Consider the following 24,218-nt stretch of genomic DNA (forward strand, 5'->3'; position numbering starts at 1 on the left):
GTGCAGAAAAACGCAAATGAAAAATACGTTCTTATAATTTATAAAATGGACACGAAGTATCCGTGGCTTGTTTATCGAGACAGCAAAATGTACTGTAGTGTGTGTGAAAGAGCTGCTGAGCAAAAAAAAAAAAAAAGCATGTACACACTGATGTACAGATTTTCAAGATTCATCACTTATAAGACACAGACATGGCGATGCTGTCGCTGTTATTGGAATGCAGAAAAATATGAAAACACATGTAGATGAAGGCAACAAACAGTGCTTAGAATCCCGTCTCGTTATATACTGTTAGTATATAACAGAGAAAAAAGTGTGTGTGTGTTTATATGTATATCTATACACTGACTGCGATTGTTTAAATTACTACATGGCATAGAGTTTAAACATTCATAAAAAATGTACCAAAATGCACATCCCTGGAGTTTATTAACCTTTGTGTTAACAACAGTTTAGCAAAATTATGCGCATGTGCATTTCAGGAACGCATGAACAGAAAAGCTAGCGCGACCTCTGTGCTTGTTATCTATTCTGCTCTCCCTCTCTCTCTTTCTCTCTCTCTCTCTCTCTCTCTCTCTCTCTCGTTCTAATGAGATACAGCTACTGCCTCATCCTAAGAATTAACTAAATGAAACCTGCCGAATGAGATACTGCTTTGTAGTGTTCCATATACTTCATGAAAAACTGACAAAAATTAAAAAATGTGACATTTAAAAAATACTGTAGTATTATTATGGCTTCCGGTAGACTTTTGCAATATCATTTTGTAGTTTCTTTGATGACATGATGTTAAATAAAAGATCTAAATTATGTTCATATAGTTTTTTTCTTAATTATGTCTCAATCCTAAAATTCCAGGTGTGCAAAACTTTTGGCCACAGCTGTACACAGAACTACCTGAACCCAAAGAACGTAGAACTAATGTAAGTAATGTAAACCTGCAAGCATTCCTGTCTTCTGTTACCACAGAGGCATTGCTTCAGGTATTTTTCACCACAGCACAACATTGGGCTAATGGACACTCACTAAACCAGTCAGACGACTGCCTTTTACTTCAAAGTCTGCAATAAAAACATTGATGAATGGGGTACAGGTACTTCTTCATCATTACCTCTCCCTGTTGTGCAAGGAACTATGAGCCTGAGCCAAATATTATCTTGGGTGTATCTCTGTTTACAGCTTTTGATAGCTGTTAATGTTTTGAGCCTCTCTTGTTATAAGACCCCTGAATAAGACCCCTGAAATAGTGATCAAAGCAAGACAAAGACAAGCGCCTTGTCAGCACTTTGTCACATATGGTGGAGAATGCAGGCATTGCATACCAGTATCTGTGTGTAATAAAAGAACAGTATCATGGAAGAATTGTTGAACGTATTGGTTCATGCTACTGCTGTCCAGCAAGAAAGCAATCGTGTCCAGCAGGAACAGACGAACCAGCTCTTGTTTGCTCAAACAAACAAGACTAGAGGTGCATGAGTTGATGAGTGGGATGAAATCCTCAAGTGGTAGTGCCAAGGATCGAGACCTATATGTGCCAGCCACTACCTCCAGAAAATGACCCACAAGGATGGTGTTGAGGTATACTTAAAAGCCTTCAAGTGTACAGCAGAGAGGGAAGGCTGGCCGACAACACAATGGACTAATTGCACCATTTTTAAGCGGTGAGGCTCAAAAAGTTTATTTTGACCCGGAACCAGACCAGCCCACACACTATAACTTATTAAAGTCAGAGATTCGGAGGTTCAACAGCTAGACATACCAACCAGGAAAAGCAGCGCGCTCCCAGATGTTTGACCGCATTCACCTCTCCCGGAAAGACCCACACTGCCATGGACATCACAGAAAGGGTCATCCCGGGTCGTCTCCTAAGAGGAATACTGCCTGGACTACAGAGGCGGGTCAGTGAGGTGTTAAACAGGGGAATGGGCAGGGTACGCTAGAGCGACCCAGAAAAGGGAGTAAATGATGGTGGGAAAAACATAAAATGTTTTATGTGCCAGGAAATGGGTCATATAGTTTCAAGGAATTGTTTTAGATTCAGCACATGGACATATGGGGGGGACATTTGGGAGTAGAAAAAACTAGAGAACACATAGTTAGGAGATTTTATTGGCCTGGAATTCATGCCGCTGTAAATAATCATTGTGTCCTGAATGCCAACGTAAAGCTCCCTTTAAGGCATTCCTCAGCCCCTTAGTAATGTTACCTGTAATTGAGGTCCCTTTCTCCCGTATAGCTATAGATTTGGCAGGTCCCCTAACAAAGTCCAGTAGAGGGCACCAGTACATTTTAGTGGTTTTAGATTATACCACTCAGTATGTCGAGGCAGTGCCATTGTGCAATACATTAATACCCTAAAAGTATGCTCCGCAAGGTGATTGATAGGGATGGGAAAAACTGGGATTACTTGGTACCTTGGGTTATGTTTGCAATTGGAGAAGTACTGCAAGCATCAACTAGATTTTCACCTTTCAAGTTGTTGTATTTGAGGCATCCCAGGGGCTACTCGATATAGAAAAGGAGGTTTGGGAACAAGAGCCCACTCCTTACTGAAATGTTATTGAGCATGTGACACAAATGATCACACTGAGGCTGTCATGCCAATTGTAAGCGAGCATATGAGACAGGCTCAAAGTAGAAGCGGTGTTAAATTCTATTTTTTAATTTAGTCGTTACCAATTATTTTTATTATTTTCTCCCAATTTAGAATGGCCAATTTGGGCTCCCGAGTGGCGCATCCAGTAAAGGCGCTCCACGCGGAGTGCAGGATGTGCCCTATAGCCTGGAGATCGCAGGTTAGAATCCAGGCTATGTCACAGTCGACCGTGACCAGGAGTTCCTAGGGGGCGGCGCACAATTGGCTGAGCGCTGCCCGGGTAGGGAGGGCTTAGGTCGGCAGGGGAATCCACGGCTCACCGTGCATCAGCGACCCCTGTGGCCGATAGGGCGCTTGTGGTTCTGCAGTGGAGCCGCCACATCTGTGTTGTCCTCCGGCACTATAGGTCTGGTGGCATTGCTGTGGATCTGCAGTGCGAAAAATGACGGCTTGGCAGGAGCACGCTTCGGAGGACGCGTGTTCCAGCCTCCGTTTCCCGAGTCGGCGGGGGGGTTGTGAGCGGTGAGCCGAGGATACAGATAATAATTGGGCATGCTAAATTGGGGAGAAAACCGGGGTAAAAAATTGGCGACGACTAAATTTAAAAAAAAAAAAAAAAAAGAAAAAAAGAATGGCCAATTATTTTTTTAAGCTCAGCTCACCGCTACCACCTCTGCGCTGACTCGGGAGGGCGAAGACGAACACACGCTGTCCTCCAAAGCATGTGTCGTCAGCCGACCGCTTTTTTTCACACTGCGGACTCACCATGCAGCCACCCAAGAGCTGGTGCGCGGTGAGCCGAGGACACCTTGGCTGACCTAACCCTCGCTCCCCTCGGGCAACGCTTGGCCAATTGTGCGCCACCCCCTGGGAGCTCCCGTCCACGGTTGGCTGTGGAATAGCCTGGACTCGAACTCGCGACGTCCAGACTATAGAGCACCTTTACTGGATGCGCCACTTGGGAGCCCCATATTTTGAATATTCTATAGGGCGGGGTTTACTCAAACCCCAAATTACTAAACTGGAATCCATACAGGATGGGCCACGTCCAGTTACTAAGAAGCAGGTGAGGGCTTTTCTGGGTCTGACGGTACTACTGGAGGTTTATATCTGACTTCGCAACAATTGCTGTCCCTTTACATAGTTGACCAGGGCCAGAGGACCAATAATGGTAAAGTGGACAAAAGATGCGCAAGTAGTATTCCAGACCCTCAAAAATGCCCTATGTGCTCAACCTGTTTTAACAACTGCTGAGTTTTGTTCATTAGCAGCAGGAGAAAAATGTCACCATGGTTGATTGATTAAATAGTCACCCAAGTATTATCTCTTGGGAAGACAGTTTAACTTAATCACGGACCACACACCATTGACCTGGATGCACCTGAATCGGGAAAGGAATGCACAGGTCACCAGGTGCTTTTTAAGCTTACAACCTTTTAACTTTACAATTAAGCACAGAGCAGGGACAAGACAAGGAAATGCAGATGGTCTGTCTTCTACAAATTGCTTCTTTTCACAGGTCTTTCGTCCCGTTTGGCCGAGGGGGAGGATGTGTGGTAAAGTGTGGGGCAAGACTGTGGAAGCCAAATAAATGGGTCCAAGAATAAAGCAGAGTGTGTATCCTATGTAAAATGTAGTCCAGAAAGGTATGCAGAATGGCAAAACTACACTTCCCAAGCTGCATTGGGATGATTGACACCTGAGCCAATAATGAATGACAGCTGGGGATAATTACGAATGGTCATTTATTAAAAAGAGTGTAGTCATTATTCCAGGGGTGTGGAGGCCATGGTGTGAAAAACCTTGAGTTGATTCATATGAATAGACCCTGCTTCATTTAAAAGGTAAACAAGCGCTACAACGCTATTATTATTATTATTATTATTATTATTATTATTATTATTATTATTATTTTGTATTGTGGGAAAATACCAATTTTGGAGAAATCGGTAACAGTTCAGCTGTTCAATTATTAGGCAGGACTAAACAAAGTTTAGTTGGTGCTCTTGAACAGAGCTAGGTTTTGTTTTGTTTTACTGTATCGGGCAGCAGTGTGGAGTAGTGGTTAGTGCTCTGGACTCTTGACCGGAGGGTTGTGGGTTCAATCCCCAGTGGGGGACACTGCTGTTGTACCCTTGAGCAAGGTACTTTACCTAGATTGCTCTAGTAAAAACCCAACTGTATAAATGGGGAATTGTATGTAAAAATAATGTGATATCTGTATAATGTGAAATAATGTATAATGTGATATCTTGTAACAATTGTAAGTCGCCCTGGAAAAGGGCGTCTGCTAAGAAATAAATAATAATAATAATAATACTGTATATTAAAGGTCAGTACCTTCTGTGAAAGGACACTGTAAAGAAATAGAGATACAGGTAACCCCTTGTTTGAACTGAGAATACTGTTGTCTGGAATCATTCTTACACTAGCAAACAAGACCCCAGAAACAGTGATCAAAGCAAGACAAAGAAACGCCTTGTCAGTGCTTTGTCACAATTAAAATGTAAAGATTCGGAGGGGGTTTTGTTTTTCGTGCGTGTGATATTACCTAATGTATGATTTGTATGTAAAAAAAAAAAAATATATATATATATATATAGTTTGCTTTTTTGTTAAAGGAAAGTATATTGTTGAATGCTTTTGTTAACTTTAATTCACTTTCTCTCTTTCGAAACATCCCTGAGTGACTCTAAACACAGTCATTGTGCAATACACTCCCTTATTTTTGGAACTCTGTCAGATTACATCAGAGATTCACAATTCACAAGTTAAGACTAAAATACCAGTGGAATTTATTTGTCTTGGCATTTTCATATTCTTAGTAAGTTATTTTAATATTGTTTATTGTACTGCACCTGGTGATGATAACACTGTCATGAAAGGAATTGATAAGCTTTTACAGTTTCCTGTAAGTGCCTCAAGTTTAATTGAAATAGAAAAAAGAAAAGAAATGGGCATTTCCATGCTAATGGACACTATACACATGTGTAAATGTTTGAGTAAATTGACAAGTTGCAGCTTGATTTCTTTGAGATTAAATATTACAATTTGATAAAACACACAATAGAGATATAGTGTAGACAACTTTGTCTGAAAAAATGAAGTTGAAGAAATTTTATCAGAACATGGAAGTGTATACTATCCCTCTCAAACATGATCCAAACATAACATGGCAAAACATGATGATTTACAGGGTGTTTATAAACAATATTGTCACATTTATGTCTAATTCAATAGATTATTCTAATCTAGAAAACTTAAAATATTATCGTAAGTGGTTTTTTTTTACCACTGTAGCAAGCGATTCTATATTCTAGATCAGTTTTTAAAAAAATGCGCTATGTTCACACTGTTACGAATGTGAAAGTTATTATTTAAGCTCTTTAGGAAGGAATAATAAAGTGTTCTTTTTTGGGAGCCAACTTATACCTGTACTTTTTATTAATACGTTTTTTTGGGGGGGGATGCAGGATTTTGTTAATCACTAATAAAGGTTTTTAATCTTGCGTCCTGAGGTCTGTCCACTAATTTCTACGTTCATAACAACCAGGAAGTCAGTTGTAAATCCAAAACAGCGCCATTCATTATTCATTATTCAGGATTTTGACCCATGCCCTTTGACTTCTGACTGAAGAGAGAGTCTTCATTTTGCATCATAGTGTTATTATTGTTATTGATCTGTTGGTGTCGGTCCTTCATGTTGCGAACGTGATTGTGGTTAGGAACTATCACTTACTTCCTGAAGTGTATAATTATTTCATGTATTACATCTTCCATCTCTCTGGATTAATAAAGGTAAGTTTCTTGATTTTTACAGCAAATTTGACCGAGATTGATGAAGCGCGTGTTTCAGTATATCTTGCAAAAAAGCTGTATGGACGGAAGTGTATGCCTTTCCATGTAACCATGGTAGTAATAACAATAATCCACTTGTAGGAAAAACTTTTCTACCTTGATCTATCCTATTTATTTATGTTATGCAGAGGTGTTGTTTATATTACACATTATATATTATTGTTTGATAAGCACTGTAAGCCTGTGATGGAGAAATGTAATTCTCTCTGACTATAGTAAGAGACACTGTTTTTCCATCACTGAGCCAGAAAGCAGTTCTCCACCCACAATAGCTTTACAAAGAAACTGTAAACTAAAAACTGATTAACTTTCTTTTTGTAAATCGACAAATAAAACTACCCAATAAATTAATGTTTATTCAATCTGTGTGTTTTTACTGGGGTAATGACCTACTTGAGAAGGTATAAAAGTGGTCAGTATGAGGAGCTCTGGGTGGGCTGGACGTTAGTACCTGACCTCTGTGGTAGCCTAGCTATAGAAGGATTGTGTTTTTTTTTTTGTTTTGATCCAGGATAAATAGTTATTTGTTGAAAGAACAAGCTTACTTTTGTTCACAAATAAAGTATTTGTTTCTTTTAACTGAATTTTTGTTTTTTTTGCATCCTCCCTGTTTAACATCAGCCACTCGGCACACCCTCACAAAGTCGCCGTGGATAAAGGCGTCTGATAATTGTGTGCAAGCAACAAAACTTGATTAAAGCATCATAAGTAATACCTTGGACAAACATATTTGACTGTTTTTCATAATAAAATGTCAATGAATAACAAGTCATGTACAAACTTAACACAATTGTAATTTTCTGGGCTCTTTTCATGCCTCGTGTCCATCCTCATTCGCAGCGTTACCATGCATGGAGTATAAAGTGCCTGCAACATTTGTGCAACATGAGAAGTTATCTTCCCTTTAATAATTCTATGCCATTAAGACTCTAGAGCATATGATAAGAGGGGGATGAACATCACATCATGAACTTTATTTTTCAAACTTTGTGTTACACATGTGTACTCCATTAGCGTGAAAATGCCCAAATAGTCTATGCTGCTGATTTTTTATAATTGATATATTTACTGGCTAATTCTGTCAGGAAGTTCACTGGTATAGTGCAGCTATATATGGCTCTTTTTACTGCTGTTTGGTTCCACACTGTTTTTAATTCCTGTACTGTACAGCTTATTGCAGCATCAGGGAAGCAATATATAGTTGCCCTGGACATGTGCGTTGTCGCTTCCTGCCTGGTAGGCTTGAGAGAGAGAGAGAGAGAGAAAATTAAGAATGGATTTTTTAAACACAGTCACAGAGATGAAATGTTGAACTGTTGACATTTTTTTTTGTTATCCTCACAATGCTCCCATTATTCTCTGTATTTTATATATGTCTACACTACTGGGTGTGATCTGAGAGAAAAAAAAAAAAAAAACAGTCAAGAAAAACTTGCCCAATTAAAGGGTGATTCCACAAGACATGGACAGTATTACTCCATGCTTTTCCCATATGAAAACTAGAGTTTTTTTTCCATAAAAATGTGTGAATTTAGTGGTCATGAAAGTTGCAGGACCGATGGCACTGATTAGGCACATGGCAAAGAGGCGTCATGATGGCTTATAAGCATAGCTCTGTGTGCTCACCTCATTCCTGACGTGAACACCCCCTATCGAAAAAGGGTGTAGTCCAAAAAGATTTTTAAAAAAATGTAATATTTCCTGTCTTAGTTGATATTTGATAACATATTGCATCTCTGCTGGAGGAGCCACACCTTGCAATCACTTTAAACATAGCTGAACTGCATTTGTAGATCAGGTTTGTGTCAGACAAATTTTTATATTTTTTATAACGGTATGAAGAGAAACAGCCGCAATGTATGCCAACGTGGGACAGTTTCAGCTAAGGCCTTCAGCACTGATGAAGGCATTCATTAATGAAACTCTTTAAGAGTGACCAACTGAGGAAAAGTTTGTCCACACCTCTTGACTAAAGCAACATTTTTCAGAAACCAACAAGTATAGTTCTGTGGTCATCATGCATCATCTATAATCATGACATCAGCATTTGCAAGTGGATCAGTGGCTGAGATTTACCATGTGTTCCACAGATCTATTATTTGTTTGTAGCACAGCACCAGGTTATTAATCCCTGCATCTGCTTCACTTTGGGTACATTTCTGTTGGCCTACAATACTGTCCTTTTTTGGTGCAGATGGGCTTAAAACACTGAGTCGCCATTTGTGTTGGTGGGTTAATCTAGGTCAACAAGGGAATGTAACTGGTAGTTTTGGCTCAGAGGACATACATGTTTTCTGTTCAGGTCAGGGAATCTTTTATGTTTTTACTGATCTCAATAATTGATTCTCAGATGACATAACAACCTAATGATTATGTGTAGGCACCAGCAAAGATTTGGTTGATTTTCTAAGTGAGCTCTTAGCCTCAAAGTCACATGAAAGAGTGTTTTGACAGTTTTCTGAATAATATTTGATATCTATCTGATATGACAATACCCATAAAAAGCCCCATGGATTTGTATCTCATTGTACATGTTTTGACAAATTACCATTCAATACATTTCAGTGAAACTGCAAGACATTTATCACTTGCTGGCTTTAAATAGAACATCACAGTATTTGCCCTTCAGTTTTTTCAACAGAATAACAGCTTACAAACGTACTCACACATGCCCTACATTGGGGAATGTAAACAAGTAGGACTGTCAACAAGGTTTCTGCTTCCCAATAAGGCATGGTTCCAAGGAATAACACACAGTAGTGAACAGACACCAGGGGATTATTACTGCCACAAGGATTTAAAACTTTACAATCTCTCCAAGGCGATACATTTCACACGCCTATGAAATATAGCATCTCTTACCAACTAGCAGAGTTTATACTCAGACATACCAGTAAATGAGTATGAATTAAAAAAAAAATCAAGATGCTATTTAGAGTACCAAAGAAAAGCAATTATCAAAAAAGACGAACAGACAATTGCTACAAATGATAAATCAGCAGTCACCTTGGGCTGAGTACATGTTAACAATACAGTACCAGAATTCCAGGCACTGAAACAATGCCACCAGCGAGTTGAAACCCATCTAGCCAGTTGCTAGACAAAACATCCAATGGTGAACGTCTGTATTGTATACAGCAGTAAGATTTTTTGAGGCTTTTACATGAAACGTTCTATGAAACAAAAATAATAAAAGCTACATGTAGTTATGTTCAATTTAAAACCAAATTCAAGACTGAAGCACGTGCAACAGCGAAATATCCTGAAATCACGCATTATTTGTTTCAGTTCTCAACATGGAATTTTCAGCAGGATTTCTGATATTTGTCGTTACATATTGACGACAAATACTGTAACCCTGTAATAGCCTACATATGATAAATAATAAGTAAAACTACCGTTGGCAATGCTTTTACATTTGTCTTATCAAAACCAGAAAGGTGAGTTAGCTCCAACGCATTCTGAGGGCAACACAGAACAAGCTGAATTTAAAAATGTTTCTTATCCTTTGTTAAAAAATAAATAAACGTATTTTTATTAGGTAAATCTATACACACTTCATCGAATCACAGTCATTAACCTGTGAAAAGGTCTAAGGAAACAGTACATTTAGAGTTTAAGTTACAGTAAATCAACATTTGTCTACCTGTTTAACTGAGGAGCAAGATGTTCACAAGAAACAGCGTGGTTATATAATTAACACAATTTTGACGTACCTGTACATTTACCGTTCCCTCCGAAGCTCCTTGACTTCTCGTGTGTGACATCAGCTCTGGAAACTTGACTGCTTGTAAAGTACATAGACTTTCAAAACCATATCTAGTGGGTGGAGCATACCTGTAAATGTTGTTTTTTTTAAACACCACCTGCATTTGTAAGACTACAGTATACTTCAGTCTCCTACCTACCTCTGTGAAGCGCACGGATACGTTTTTTAAAAACCGCACAGTTTGTATTGGTTTATTTAACTGTTTTTATCGTCAGCTCCCTTTCTTTAACTTTCACACAAGTCAAGTTGTAGTATAAAATGTATTGTACGATGAACCATACCACCCTGTGAATTTTTACAAGTAAAAAGGGAGATGTAGAGCTGTATGGTTAAATATGGTCCAAAACATTAACACACTTGTATATACGGTAGAATAAGGATTTGTTATGAATACTATTTAGAAAATATATCAGACGATAATTACTACTACTAATACTACTACAAAATCTATAGCAATACACTGTACCTACTATCATGCTCCTTATGAAGTAACTGAGAACCTTCTGGATTCTTATGCTTGTTGTTGAATAGTTGCATATAATACCCACACAGTTCATTTTCTAATTGTTCTTACAATGTTTGTATCAGATGGCTTGTATCAGACAGTTGGTATCAGATGCAAATTATGTCACAGATACAGTAAAATTGTTCTTATACTGTACATTATACTGTATATTAAAAACAAATATACAGCATAGGGTGCTGAAAGATACAGGTTTTCACCCCACTCAATGTCATAATCCAGAAAGTCTATTAATATACACTGCAAGGTCACTTTATTAGGATCTGAACTAATATCGGGTTGGGGCATGACATGGCTTAGACTGCACAAAGTGCTGGAAAGTAATTAATATTTCACACAACTGGTGCTGAGAGGTAGACAGAGGACTGTCATTATGAATGTGTTGTTCAAGTTCATCCCACACCTGCTCAATTGGATTGAGATCCGGGGATTGTGGTTGCCATGGTAGTATCTTGTCATCACCATCAGGCTACCAGTGCATCATTGTTGTGGGATTTCATTACCAACAATACTTAGGTAATCAATGACATTCGTTCAGCCTTCCAGAGAACATGCCCAACTCCAGGGTAGGTCTTAATTAAGTGCAGGCAGTACATAAGCCAATTATTATTTCTTTGTTAATTCAATACTGTACATAGAACTGTTTATTAGTTATCTTAGAACAGGTGTTCTGCCTAGTAAAGTACTGAAAGAATTGAAGAGCATCATGATAAAATACCTGTATAAAAAGGCATTGCTTGTTATGACTGCATTTACAGTAACTAAATACATATATAGTGTAATATGATTTTGATGTTACAATTTGATAGCTTTTAGAGATATTTGTGATGCATTGTTTTGGAACAATATGGGACCAAGTCAATTTGTTTTTTCTTTGTCATGTGACAAAACAGTATGTTAATGTTTATACATAAAATGAAGGTCTTCGGTATTGTTAACTATACATCGAGAATCTTTTGTTTGTGTTGAAAACAATAGATACCTTGGGCGTTGTCCTCTATGCGAAATGTTTACTGCAGGATAACTTCATAGCTCACATGTACAAGAAGGTGTGCTGATTGAAGGAATGTGTTGCCTGTTTGACACATCCAAGTGTTAACCTATTGCCTAATGACACCAAACTAGAGAGTATTACCATACGAGCCAGCACCCAATTGTGTTCCTTCCTGTTATATAGAAATTGTATTCATTGCTAATAGTATTTTTGCTCATCAGGTGACAAAGCACTTGTCCTACCCATACGCACATTAATATTATTGGTAAGATTATGAGTTGAAAAGTCATTAATGCTTTAAAAATGTCCTTACGTGAAGAAATGTTCTGTCTGTCACGTAGCCACACAGTAGATCAAACTGATATCTTTGTAGCAATGTACATCTATGAAGTACAATTATGAAGTCCCCCCCCCCCGCTGCTTCATCTACTTATAGTGTTTCTCACCTTCATATCTTCAATTTAATGAAAACTTTGGGCAAAATGTAACACTTTACTTTGATCTGAGACCTAATATTTCTGTCATATTGAAGCCATGTGAAGACTTTTTCCATTCTGCTGGATAGAGACAGCATACTTTGAGTTATTGTACATATTTGTTGGTATACAATACTTCACATTAACCATTCTGCAGTTACATCTGTCAAGACCGCTAGACACTGTTAATGATACATACTTCTTAAACATTATTATTATTATTTGTTTATTTAGCAGACACCTTTATCCAAGGCAACTTACAGAGACTAGGGTGTGTGAACGATGCATCAGCTGCAGAGTCACTTACTACAACGTCTCGCCCGAAAGATGGAGCACAAGGAGGTTAAGTGACTTGTTCAGGGTCACACTGAGTCAGTTAGTGAGCCACGATTTAAACTGCAGACCTCCTGGTTACAAGCCCTTTTCTTTACAATTACTACCCATTGTTTCACATATTCCCTTTACTTAATGTGTTCAATTTATTCTATCACATATACCATTCTCTTTATATTATGTTTTGTACTTAGTACTGTACTGTTTTGGTATTACATGTTTTCTCTTGAAACAAGATGAAGAACATTTTCAAATAAAACACAATATAAACTGTAAGTGAAGCAGCACATCTCTTGCAGATTCACCAAGTCACTACTCTCAACACACATTCAAACACAATATATTGTTGCTGATCTGGAATCTCAAGAATGGAATGTTCATACCTTGCAATGGTGAAGAGCAGGAATGGCCTTCTTGTTTGGCTTTGTGAACTTGAACCTAATCATACTCATGCTGAAGAGCAATTATTGTATCTGGAATGGAATGTTCTTTGTTTTGACCTATGGTAACCATGGATTTAGTGCCCAAAAATGTGAGAATTATGCAAAACATTTATGGACCTATAATTACAGTGTTAACATTTTAGAGTATATTTGTTTTGAGCAGTTTGGGCTTCATTGAAACATCATTAAACGTGTTAAATGTGCAATTTTTCACTTTATTAGTTGAAGGGCAGAGATATCAAAGTGCAAAACAAAAGAAAATTAGTTGAACAAAAAACACCTTCAGCTCTGAATTCTAAGCCTTGTATTCTTCCTATGTAATTTTTGTACTAAAATGTGTGTAGAATATAAAAATATCCCTAAATTCAGTAATATGAGAAGTACTTTAAAAATAAAATCTTCTTTATACCCATTTTATTGGTTTAACTTCCACTAAGGATTTCAACAGCAAAAGAAATAGAGGACTAATTACTATATACTTGGTAACTGAGCAACTGTGACCTGTTGCTCAATTTTAATATTTCAACTTCAACTGTATTGGACTTTGAAACCAATCTTATAAATGTCTGTAATTACACTTGCCTGCATATGACCCTTCAACTGGTATGTGAATTTAAGCGAAGGGGAATTTCCAATACAATTTTATAAGTTAAACTGGAATATCAATGTTCTTTGTTAGTCTTTGAAAACAATATTTTTCATAAATGAATGGGTTACTTTAGGATTAACTCCCTTCCTCTTAAGATTCAAAGACCAGTACAGAACATTTAAGAATTAAGCAGCCTTAACAATAATTATACAATATTCTATAAAGTAAGTAAGCCAGAACCCCACTTGATGAGACCAGATAAGGTTCAGAAATGCTCAGCCACCCTTGTGGGAGACCAGTTTAGCATTAGGCTTTAGGAGGTGTGGGGCATGAGGTATGATGTGAACAATGTTTCACGCAATAAAGAACAGTGACACCTACAATGCTGTATATGTGGGGATTTATATCTTCCCTTGGGATGACACGTTTCAAAGCATGTGGTAATGTAAGGCGGGCCCAAGGTTCAGTTGTTTTTACTATGCTGTCACATTTTATTACCTGCGCAGGTTAACTTATGTAATGACAGGGACGTAATCTTGGTATTTGATATATCTACAGTATATACCAGTAAAGACATTGTTTTCAAGGTTGTATGTATACACTGTAGATATACTGTATGTCACAGGTTCTGTACAGCAATGTAAAGGAAGATAATTACCCTCATTTACAAGGTACATTTTAGAAGAAAAACAATCCAATTGTCTTGCTAATTGTACACTCATTGATAAGACGAGGCTTGCAATTGTTTATTTTATTTTTTTAAACTGAGAATAACTGATTGTTTTTACCCAACTCAGATCATTTCCTTACTAAATATCTTGTTATGCTGGGACAGAAATCCATCTTTAAAAAATATGCACACGATTATAAAGAAGCAGCCACTTCAGCAGTGCATTGGTACCTCAAAATGTTTTCCATTTTTTAGGAATGCAGAATGACTCACTCAGAGTGGTGCGTTTACTGTAGACCAGTTGCTTTGTAAATATCTTAATATTTTTTTTTCAGATGTAGCATTCCTTTACTTTTTAACACGACCTAAACACTGTGCAAATAAAGCGTGGCATTTTAGGTTTGTTAATTGGCGTGCAAACTTTGTACTTCAAACCATATTACCCTTGAGATATTTTACTTCAGAACATGGTTAGTATTTTTTCCATTACACACACATTGCTATGCAAGCAGTGAAACTTTCTCCGGTTGGATCAGAAAGGGACAGGAGTTTCAAACTTGTGTGTGTGTCTGTGGTCCACCACATCCACTGGAGTAGTATAAATATGGTGGATTGTAAGACTGGGTAGTACATTGGTGAAATCTAAGAATTCAAGCATAGATAAAGGAATTCCAATGTACTTTGTAATTGGCTTACTGATATGACTACATCATGGTATTATAAAGCAAGATGTTTCATAACCTGCATGATGCATCATCTATTAGACATGCTTTAACAAGTGGTAAACCAATCACTTCTCAGGGCAATTAATGACTGACTCACAGGCTTCATTAATCTGTTTGATAATCTACGTAGAAATCAGATACAACTCAGCCCTTTGCATCTTAGTATAAAAAACGCAGAAAAACACAAAAAAAAACTCTTATGATGGAAAGTAATTTTTAGAACAACCCAGGAAAAAGTGTTGATTCTACAGTGATTGTATCTTGCCATAAAATTAACATTCTCAAAAACATCTTGCAATACAATATTTGATAAAGACAACAATGCCTAAATGTTATCAAGACAGTTGATAGTGACAACAAGTGAAGTGTAATTTTAGAAAATACTTTTTTGGTGCTGCCTTGACCCTAGTATTGAAGTGTATAATCTTCTACTAACCCTTTGAACCAGTATTATAACAATGCATTTTGTCATAAAGGCTGCTGCTGAATTGTAAGTAAGTACTGCACATGCAGGTGGGTGTGGAACAGTTTAGGGGAAAAAAACAACTCTTGTTGAGGTCAGCAAGTCTGTGAATGAATATGAGCATTTACAGTAAAGGCAGCAAGTTGATACTGGAGTCTGGATGAGGAATGCAGTATAGCGTAATGGGGGTGGCAGGGTGGGGCCCAGGCATTGCCAATCCCTCTTTCAGTTTGAAGTAAAATATCCAGTTGTTGCTATTTACGTGAACACTAAGGAAAACAGAAACTGAAGTCTTGAAATAGTATGTTAGCAAAATGACCAGTGTTCTGAATACATCTAAAGGGCATTTTCCATAGAAAAACAAAATGATCTATTAAGCACCTAGATTATCAACATTGTTTCATCGTTATGAAATATCACAGAAAACTCTTACTTAAATAAAGGTTACAATAAACCAAGACCTCTAACAAGGTACTGTAAAAATGTCAAATGTGAAACTAATGCAATTGCTGTAATTTTTTGTTTAACAATGTATTTAAGATACATAATGGAACATGCATGTATCTTCTGGTTAACTGACTGCCTCAAATGTGTGATTGTTTTGTGACGCTGACTGTTCACTGATTGCTAAATTCACCACCAAACATTCCGTTATGACCTACTGGAATCTAGAACCCAGGGCAGGGTTATGACTATTTAAAAACTAGATACCCTCTATACTGTAAGTTAAAGAATAGGGCACTGCTTGGTTACCTTTGTGCATTTGTGTGTGTGTTTGTGTGTAAATTGAAATAGAAAAAACAGTGACTTGGAATTTATGGGATATTCCCAGATCTTATTCACCCCCACATTATTTTGGCAACATAATGCCGCTGTACAATATGGGATTTTCCAGAAGTAATAGTTCTTTTGTTGCCAATCATGTTTTTAGTTGCATTTTAGAACAGAACAAAATGACTCGCTAGCTATTGGCAACAGATCGTGCTTGATGGGAACTGATTTCACAATTGGTGTTCCCCACCCTACACAGCATGAATTTCTACTTGGAATCAGTCTGTTTAACCTGCAGGCAAATTATTAATTTCTGAAGCATGACGAAGCAAGTCAAGGTGCGACCATTCATTACGACCTAATGGGGCCTCAGGCAGAAGAGATAAAGAACTAACATTATAACTTTGTCCTGAAGGATAAAAAGAAACAAGACACAGGAAAGCACTAGGTTATAAAAATGGCACATTTATTGCTACAGAACGGTCATGTACATGACTTCATTGAATAACTACAGATGTAAAATAACAGGTAATGGCCTACAATGAGTTGGCTTAAAGAGTAACTCCAGCACACAACCTGTTTTGGACACTTCTACTAATCAAAAAAAAAAAAAAAAAACAACAAAAAAAAAATACACCAAAAACATGGAAAAAAAAAGTCGAGGCACTCAGCCACACATTGGAAACAAAGTGTAACTGTTTTTTATTTTTCACTGCTGCAGGTATGTGCACAGCCGCAAATGGCAGTATGCGACCAACCACGAAAAACCATACAGTTTCGTCTCAGTAACACATGGTAAAATAACATCTTTAAATAGTAAAATAAAGTAACAAACTTTTACTCAGAATGATTCCAAAAATCTACAAAGAGAAATATTCAGAATCTGACATTGTCTTTTTTTTTCAATATTCATGGTATAAAAGGATTGCCCCTGCGAAAAATAAGCCAAATATAGTTAATTTTAAATTTAGATTTTTAATGTATTTTTTTGTAATAGGGTGCACTAGTCTATTTCATAGCAAAAGAGCACTAGACAAAAGAAGCTTTATAACAAAAAGCCAGGCACTGATACATGGTATATCTCTGCTTTTTTTCTTCACTTAATTGCATCACAAGTAACAAGAAGAATGAAAAAGGCCACAGTTCATATATTTTAACCATTACATATGTCTATAATACTTTGAAATGAACATGGTCAAACCAGCACTGCACAAAGATGAATTAAAATCCATGAGAAAGAAATGTCTACCCAAAAGAAAAAAAAAAGATGTCAGGCCTAGAAGCCTCTGTGCCTCATGTTTGATTTGTTATAATTGATTTATTTATTTTTATATATATATATATATATATATATATATATATATATATATATATATATATATATATATATATTACTTTATTTTTTTCCAGTCAGCAATTTTGTGCTTGTTCATGATTATTTTCTGATGATAACTATTCATTATTCAGTTTTGTAAATTTAGCCTCTTGACACAAAAAAAGGGTTCCCGTCTCTCCCTCAAAAAAAAACCAAAACATCGGAAGACTGGATCAGTACAAATTGCATCCTTGACTTGATTGACAGTTTATAGGCGTTAGTGTTCATTGTAGCTACGTTGAAGACAAATGGAACCCCCTTCCCCCTCCCCAAACTTAAATGAACAGTTTCTAATTTATATGTTAGCATGTTCTAAAAAGAATGGAGGTGGATCAATTCAGAAAAATATATATATTTTATCACATAACCAACATGGTTGCATTAACTTTTGACTGAAAGTCTTTATTGGCAGCTAATTTCTTTCAAGCAGTACATTTGAATTGTAAGTCAACTGAAGCAACCCCTACCTATTAGCCATGTAACCTTTTGTTTTACGCAGTAATCACTTACACATGAAACTTTTTTAGGTCAGCTCCAGCCATACATTCCAAAAATGTATTTCTTCAAATAAACCTTCTAGCATTAACTAGCCTGACCTTTTTCTATTGTATAATTAAACAAATGAAGGGACTGAACTTTTGTAATCAGTTGGGTGCACGCACCAGCAGGAGAAAATTCATTAGCAAAGTGACTGTAGTGTAACACTCCTGTAATATATGCTAAAGCAAACATTAAATGCTCTAAACATTTAATGCATAACGTGCAAATTAGTTGGCTGCTGACACCATACATCTATGAATCCTTGAATTACTGTTGTCACAATGCATACTGTAGAAGAAGCATTTGAGAGGCAAGATGCTAGAATACCATCATGTTTTCAATAAAAAAAAAACAAAAACAAAACAATAACCAAAAAACAACAAAAACACAACAATATAACAAAATGGAAACTTTCTGTGTATTATGAACATTTTTCTAAGCCTTGTGGCTTATAATCGTTTTGGATTTAAGGAAATTAACTTGACACGAAAGTGCTGCCAACTATGAAAACAAATTAAGTGTGCTCCATTGCTATGACGACCCATGGGTTAAGAAGTCGGTAACGAAAAGCACTTGTCTCTTTAGTCTTCAGGAAGTGCAACATTAAGACAGTAGCAATAAGTGTTATAACAAGTTTGGGCTTGTCAAAGTATCACAATTTCAGGGGAATGGAAACAGCCTTGTCTGCTCTTCACATATATTTCTCACAATACCAAAGACTTGATGGGACATTCGATAAGCCTGTAACATTTGAATAAACTTCTGCCTGCTGACTGTGGCCACATAGCCGGTAAAACTGTCACAATTTATTACTGGGCCAAACACACACACATATACAGTATTGGAATTAGCCCTTGATCTGGTGCTTACATGCTTTAAAACATTTTTTACACACAATTACAGGTGCACTCCACTTATAACAGACTCCAAGGGACAACTGAAATCAGTACTTTATAAATGAAGTACGTAGTAAACACAATTTGAAATGCTGTATGTAACTGTGAACAGAAGTACCTTAAATATAAATAATACAAGAAAGCTTAACTGCCAAAGAACAGGAGTTTATTATTTGTACAAAACACACCCCTGTGGGCTGTACAATACAAGTAGTAATATTTTACTATTTATATTTTCACGAAATGTAATAAAAATTGTATCAGTTATACGTTTAAACTGTACAACGGCTGTGCCAAAAAAAAACATAAAAGTAAAAGTAAACAGCAACTGTTTTTCCTGCCTGACGTCACAAATGCCGCCGTGACTGTCATTTACTGTCCCGGATGTACCTTATTTGTGCAAAATATCTACCTCTGGAACAGGAAAACTGTACGTATTTAACGCAAAAGACATGTCTATGAAACAGGAAAACTGTATGTATTAAACAGTATATACATTATAAACAAGTCCGTTTTAACCAGAGTAATTCCTCATTAAAACCCATGTTGTTTGGCAGGGACGTGCCTCCTCAATACGTTGTTAACCATGTGTCGCACGTTCTAACAGGATCCGTTATAACTGGAGTGCACCTGTATATGAGTATCTAATGAAAAATTGATGTTTTCAAACTTCCCTTTCAACTTTTAGAGACTATTAATGGCTGTAAATATTGGTTATTGAGCTTGATGCCTCGTCCTTTTTTATTGAATGCACTCATATGATTGCATTCATATACCCCTTCCTTTTAGATCCACTTCAACAAAAGCAGAGTTCAACCAGTGTAATCTGTAATTGATGCTCTCAGTTAATTGGACAGAGGGAAATACATTTGTGCAGGACAGATACGTGCCCTATGTGCATAACTGTAATTAATGCACTTCATTATTCATTTTGGCACTTGGCTCAAGTGACCGATAGAAGCACAGCAATTATATCATTCAATTGATCCACCTCCAGGTCTTAAGTCAAACAATTTTTCTCTTTACCGAAGACACTTAAACCCTGTTTTTATATGACTATATACACAATTTGTTTCCAAATACACTTTTAACTGCAATGTAGATGAGTATGGAGCATGACACATAATCTTAAATACCTTATTTTGTTCTGTTTTTTCACCCAAAAATGTTCCCAATATAAACATAAAATTGAAAGATATTTTTTTGAAGCTTGAATCCACTACATTTTCAATGTGACACATTTTCAACACACACTGAATTCATTGTTTTTCTTAAAAACGGATACAACATATTCTAAACACATAACAATAGTCTACATGTAAAAATATAACTTTTACATACACAATTTCAAAATAATGATGTTTGCATTTGTTGCATAAAATTTACAAATATCTGTGTTTCATTAACAGCTAATTGGCAATAAGTAGAGCAGATGGAACTCTTTTGCCTTTCCCGAATGGTGTTTAGTCTATATGGTGCCATGAGCAGCCACATCACCTTCCATGGCACTTAAACAGCCAAACAACCCGTGACTTTAGAAGTTATACTGAGGTGCCTTTTCCATTTTGCTCCATATGATTATAGAAATCAATGATCTTTCTAAATTTCTCTTTTAGATTCAGCATAACCTCTGTATATTTCTTCCAGTTGCAGTGTCTATTTTGAGTCGATGAGTTAAAACGGCATTAACACCGCTGTCATTTCTGCTGCAGAATTTGCTGTTGCCTTGACAGTGAAACCAGAACAGACTAAAAATCAAATCTACACATACAACCACATACTGTACTGAAGGACTACTGTGGCTCATAGAAAGCCATTACTTAAGGTTACTTAAGACCTATACAACACTTGTTTTTTCACGAAGTACGAAAATGGGCCGCAACTTGGGATAATTTACACAAACATGGTCGTTCAGGAACACGTCTCCTAATTACATATATAAGCATACAATACATTAAATACAGTTTATCCAAAAAATATTTTTTTTCTTGTTTTTTTTGTTTTTTAACAGGTTAGAAAAAACCTGACTGCATAGACCTAATGACCAACAAGTTCCCTAAGCTTGCATCCTAAAAAGTTCAGATAGCATCCTCCTGTTCCCTTTAATGATATGAACTCTAAAAGGCACATTGGTAAAACTGTAGCATGTTAACATTGCATCTCTGGGGAGTGGGGTCGGGATGGGTTGTAGGAGTGACCTGGGTAAGACTAAAAAAGCTAAATGTGCCTCTCTTCACGTGGCTTTAATTTGTCCATAGCCATGGCACTGGGTACAGGGTTTTCCCCATGGAAAACATATGCAGAGCTAGTCAACAGCATTGCAAGTCTGAGCCATACAGTACCTACAAAGCAAGTCTTCAGGTCTTAGTAAGTAGAAAAAAAGAAAATCACTAAATTCTACTAATCTAGCTCATTTCCATCTCATACTGAGTGACAGCATAAGCCCAGTAAATAAGCAACAGTCAATAAACTACTGCCTTTCTCCCCTATGCTCATAAGATCCATCTGCTCTTCCTATGCAAAGGAATGGCTAATGATATGACTAAAGTTATAATCAGGACATTTGCTGGTTTAAGTAGCTATAGGGGCAGCAATGATTCCCTTTATCCTCCAGTAAATAGAAACACTAGCTGACTAGAACACCAACATTTTTTTAATCTATTTTTTTCCGAAGTACACTTTTTCATTATTGCAAGTTTTACAATTTTTTAAATTAAATATTGTTTTTTTCAAGACTTACAAATTGATTATATATTTTTTTTTTCCAAAAGAAGTTCAGGCACAAATGCATTGTTCCACAGTGTGGAGAAGATTGACATTCAGTCTCTAGGCTGTGCACAACAGCTTGCAACATTGTTAGAACATTCCTAATGATATGTTTAGAGAGTTGTTCACCTCAAGTTGCAATTTAACGTTATCGGGAATGCTGAAAAAATCTCTTGTGTCTGTGTTTCTAAGCTACTTGCATTTGTCTCTATTTTACACAAGAAAGGGGTGGGGAAAGTGTTGGTTTGTGGGATTAAGATAACAACGTTGTCAAAGGAAGTGGTCGCTCATCATTTTGAAGAACTCTGGCAACTTGGACCTGTGGAGGAGAAGACCTTGGTTATTAAGACAGTAAGCAGCTGCTGCCTCATTCAAGTACAATTACACCAAACAAAGACTAGATAATTAGTAATCCAGAGTCCAATGCAAGCACCCCGAGAACTTAAACTGCTGCACTGTAGAGCCTTAATGAAATCTGTTCCAAATTAAAATTTCATGAAATACCCTTGGGAATGGCTAGAATGTTTGTTTTTTTGTATTTGTTACTTCCGTATTGTTGGCTGACCCTATATAATGCCATCTAAAAGACCGCTGATCAAATCCAGCAAAGATCTCGAGGGAAAAGATCTAGGCTCAATACCAAGTGGTCTTCTTTTATTTTTAAAGCACACAACACAAAATGTGTGCAGTTAGTGTTTATGCTCAATGATGCCTTCAGTAAGGTCATTACATAATAACATTCTTGGAGACTTATAAATGTCTCCACAAATGTAAGTAAAATGATAACAGAAAAGGTTTTCATGAAGGCATAAGGACAAACAGATCAGTACTCGATACAGGCGACATGGGGCAGAAAGTCAAAGGTTTAAGCCCCGGCCCGACACAGTGCCTGCCTCCAGGTGAGCCAGCACACACGGGGCTACCTGTCTGCCATAACCAGCTGGAAGTGGCACTGGTCATTGTGCTTCCACAGCAGCAAGCACCACAAACAGTGGCTAAAAGCCAGCAGGTATTTTGAAGAACTTCACGCTTATATATACATGTTAGTAGCACACTTACTGCCAATCTGTTGTTAAAATGTACCCCATGAAAAAAAGTTGATTAGGTATTTACTATTATCTTTATCATAAATGCCACTGATAGCATCTATTTACTTTCTAATGATTTCCAAATTGAGCTTTGCTAGGTTTATATAGAATGACAAGGCCCCGGTTCAGTTTAACCCACGGGTGATGTCAGGTTCAATGTTACAGTACCTTGCCTACATTTTCTTGTATCCTGCATAAATATGCGTACCATTATGAAACGTTAGTAAAAACACACTGCATAAGTGAAATTAAATCACTGCACAAAGGGTTGTTTTTGTTTATTTGTTTTTAGTATAACTATTCATGGTACAAATGTGAAACAGCAGATTAGTTTAAAGTGAAATATTCTGACCATTTCTTTTTTCTTTTTACATTTGTCCCATGGGGTTGGATGCATCTCCTAATCCGTGATGTGGACCCGCAAGGGAGAGAGGAGGCGCGTCAGATGATCCCTTCTCTTCTTCTCGCCTTTTCAGGCAGGCTGCTTTCGGGTTCAGGTTCCTCTCTGTATAAACAAAATAATTAGAGAAATAACAAACCTGTAAACAATCCACCCTTACAAACCTAAACATGTTATCCATTACCAATTGGGATATATCTCTGTGTAGCCTTGTGGCACAGCGAAAGCCCTGCAGATGTACATAGTGTGTGGGGGAAATGTAAGGTTGGCAGGGATATGGTTAAATCACATCACAAGTGTGGTCATTCCCCAATTAGGTAATTGAGCGCTAATTGGAGAATGGCCACATGTATATAAGGGAGGTAAAATCATTTGTTGGGGAGAGGGAGTTTGGAGTGAGATGGTATTGGTGAGTTTTATGTCGATGTTTTGAAAAATGTCTGTAGTGAAGGTGAATGCCCAGCCTACAGGTAATTATTGTATGGTTTTGTTTAACCTTTTTAATTTTGGCCCTTGTGCCTTTGTGTGTTTGTTTTTATTCTGTTTAATTAATAAAACGTGCGCACCAGGACTTAAACTGCAGCTTCTTTCTCTCGTTCTTGCCAGTAACAGCTTGGGCTGTGATGCTATCATGCCACAAGCCCGATGAATCTGAATACGTATGTCAAAGGTGCTCAACAGAGCCCCCCCCCTGCATCAGGCACAGAGTCCTGGCCTGTGAGGGGATAAAGTGCCACGAGCAGAAGGGATTAATGGCAATTTTCTATTCAGACCTGCTGTGTTGGAGTGGACGGAGCGACCTCCAAAGGTAATGTATAACATTTCTATTTAAAGGAACCAAGTGTTGCAAGTGCAGGACTTGTAGCTGGCAGATGTGCTAAAAAGGGTAGACCGGGAGGCCACCCTAAGCACTCTGGTAGTAAAGCCCAGGTTTTGAGGACCC

General features: G+C 37.2%; 2 protein-coding genes across 18 annotated transcripts in view; both read right to left on the reverse strand.

Annotated features, from left to right (window-relative positions):
• LOC117420743 (cingulin-like) overlaps window positions 1-10,276 on the reverse strand; it is a 48,564-nt gene extending 38,288 nt beyond the window's left edge. For all 3 annotated transcript variants that reach the window (XM_059024437.1, XM_034034323.3, XM_059024432.1), the window contains exon 1: window positions 10,171-10,276. The gene's annotated coding sequence lies outside the window, so the exon portion shown is untranslated. The remainder of the gene's footprint in view (window positions 1-10,170) is intronic.
• Window positions 10,277-16,655: 6,379 nt separating this feature from the next.
• The window catches only part of LOC117972799 (transcription factor 4-like), a 175,617-nt gene continuing 168,054 nt past the window's right edge, over window positions 16,656-24,218 (reverse strand). For 11 of the 15 annotated variants that reach the window (XM_059024479.1, XM_059024459.1, XM_059024457.1 and 8 more), the window contains 2 exons: window positions 23,248-23,380; window positions 16,656-22,106 (listed from right to left, as the gene is read on the reverse strand). In XM_059024479.1, coding sequence (XP_058880462.1) covers window positions 22,058-22,106; window positions 23,248-23,380 — 182 coding nt within the window. In that variant the 3' untranslated portion in view covers window positions 16,656-22,057. Of the gene's footprint in view, window positions 22,107-23,227; window positions 23,381-24,218 lie in introns of all 15 variants that reach the window. The other 4 variants (XM_059024482.1, XM_059024511.1, XM_059024474.1 and 1 more) reach the window with 1 other exon arrangement.

The sequence above is a fragment of the Acipenser ruthenus genome, chromosome 1 (genome assembly GCF_902713425.1).
Source record: "Acipenser ruthenus chromosome 1, fAciRut3.2 maternal haplotype, whole genome shotgun sequence".
Classification (NCBI taxonomy): domain Eukaryota; kingdom Metazoa; phylum Chordata; class Actinopteri; order Acipenseriformes; family Acipenseridae; genus Acipenser; species Acipenser ruthenus.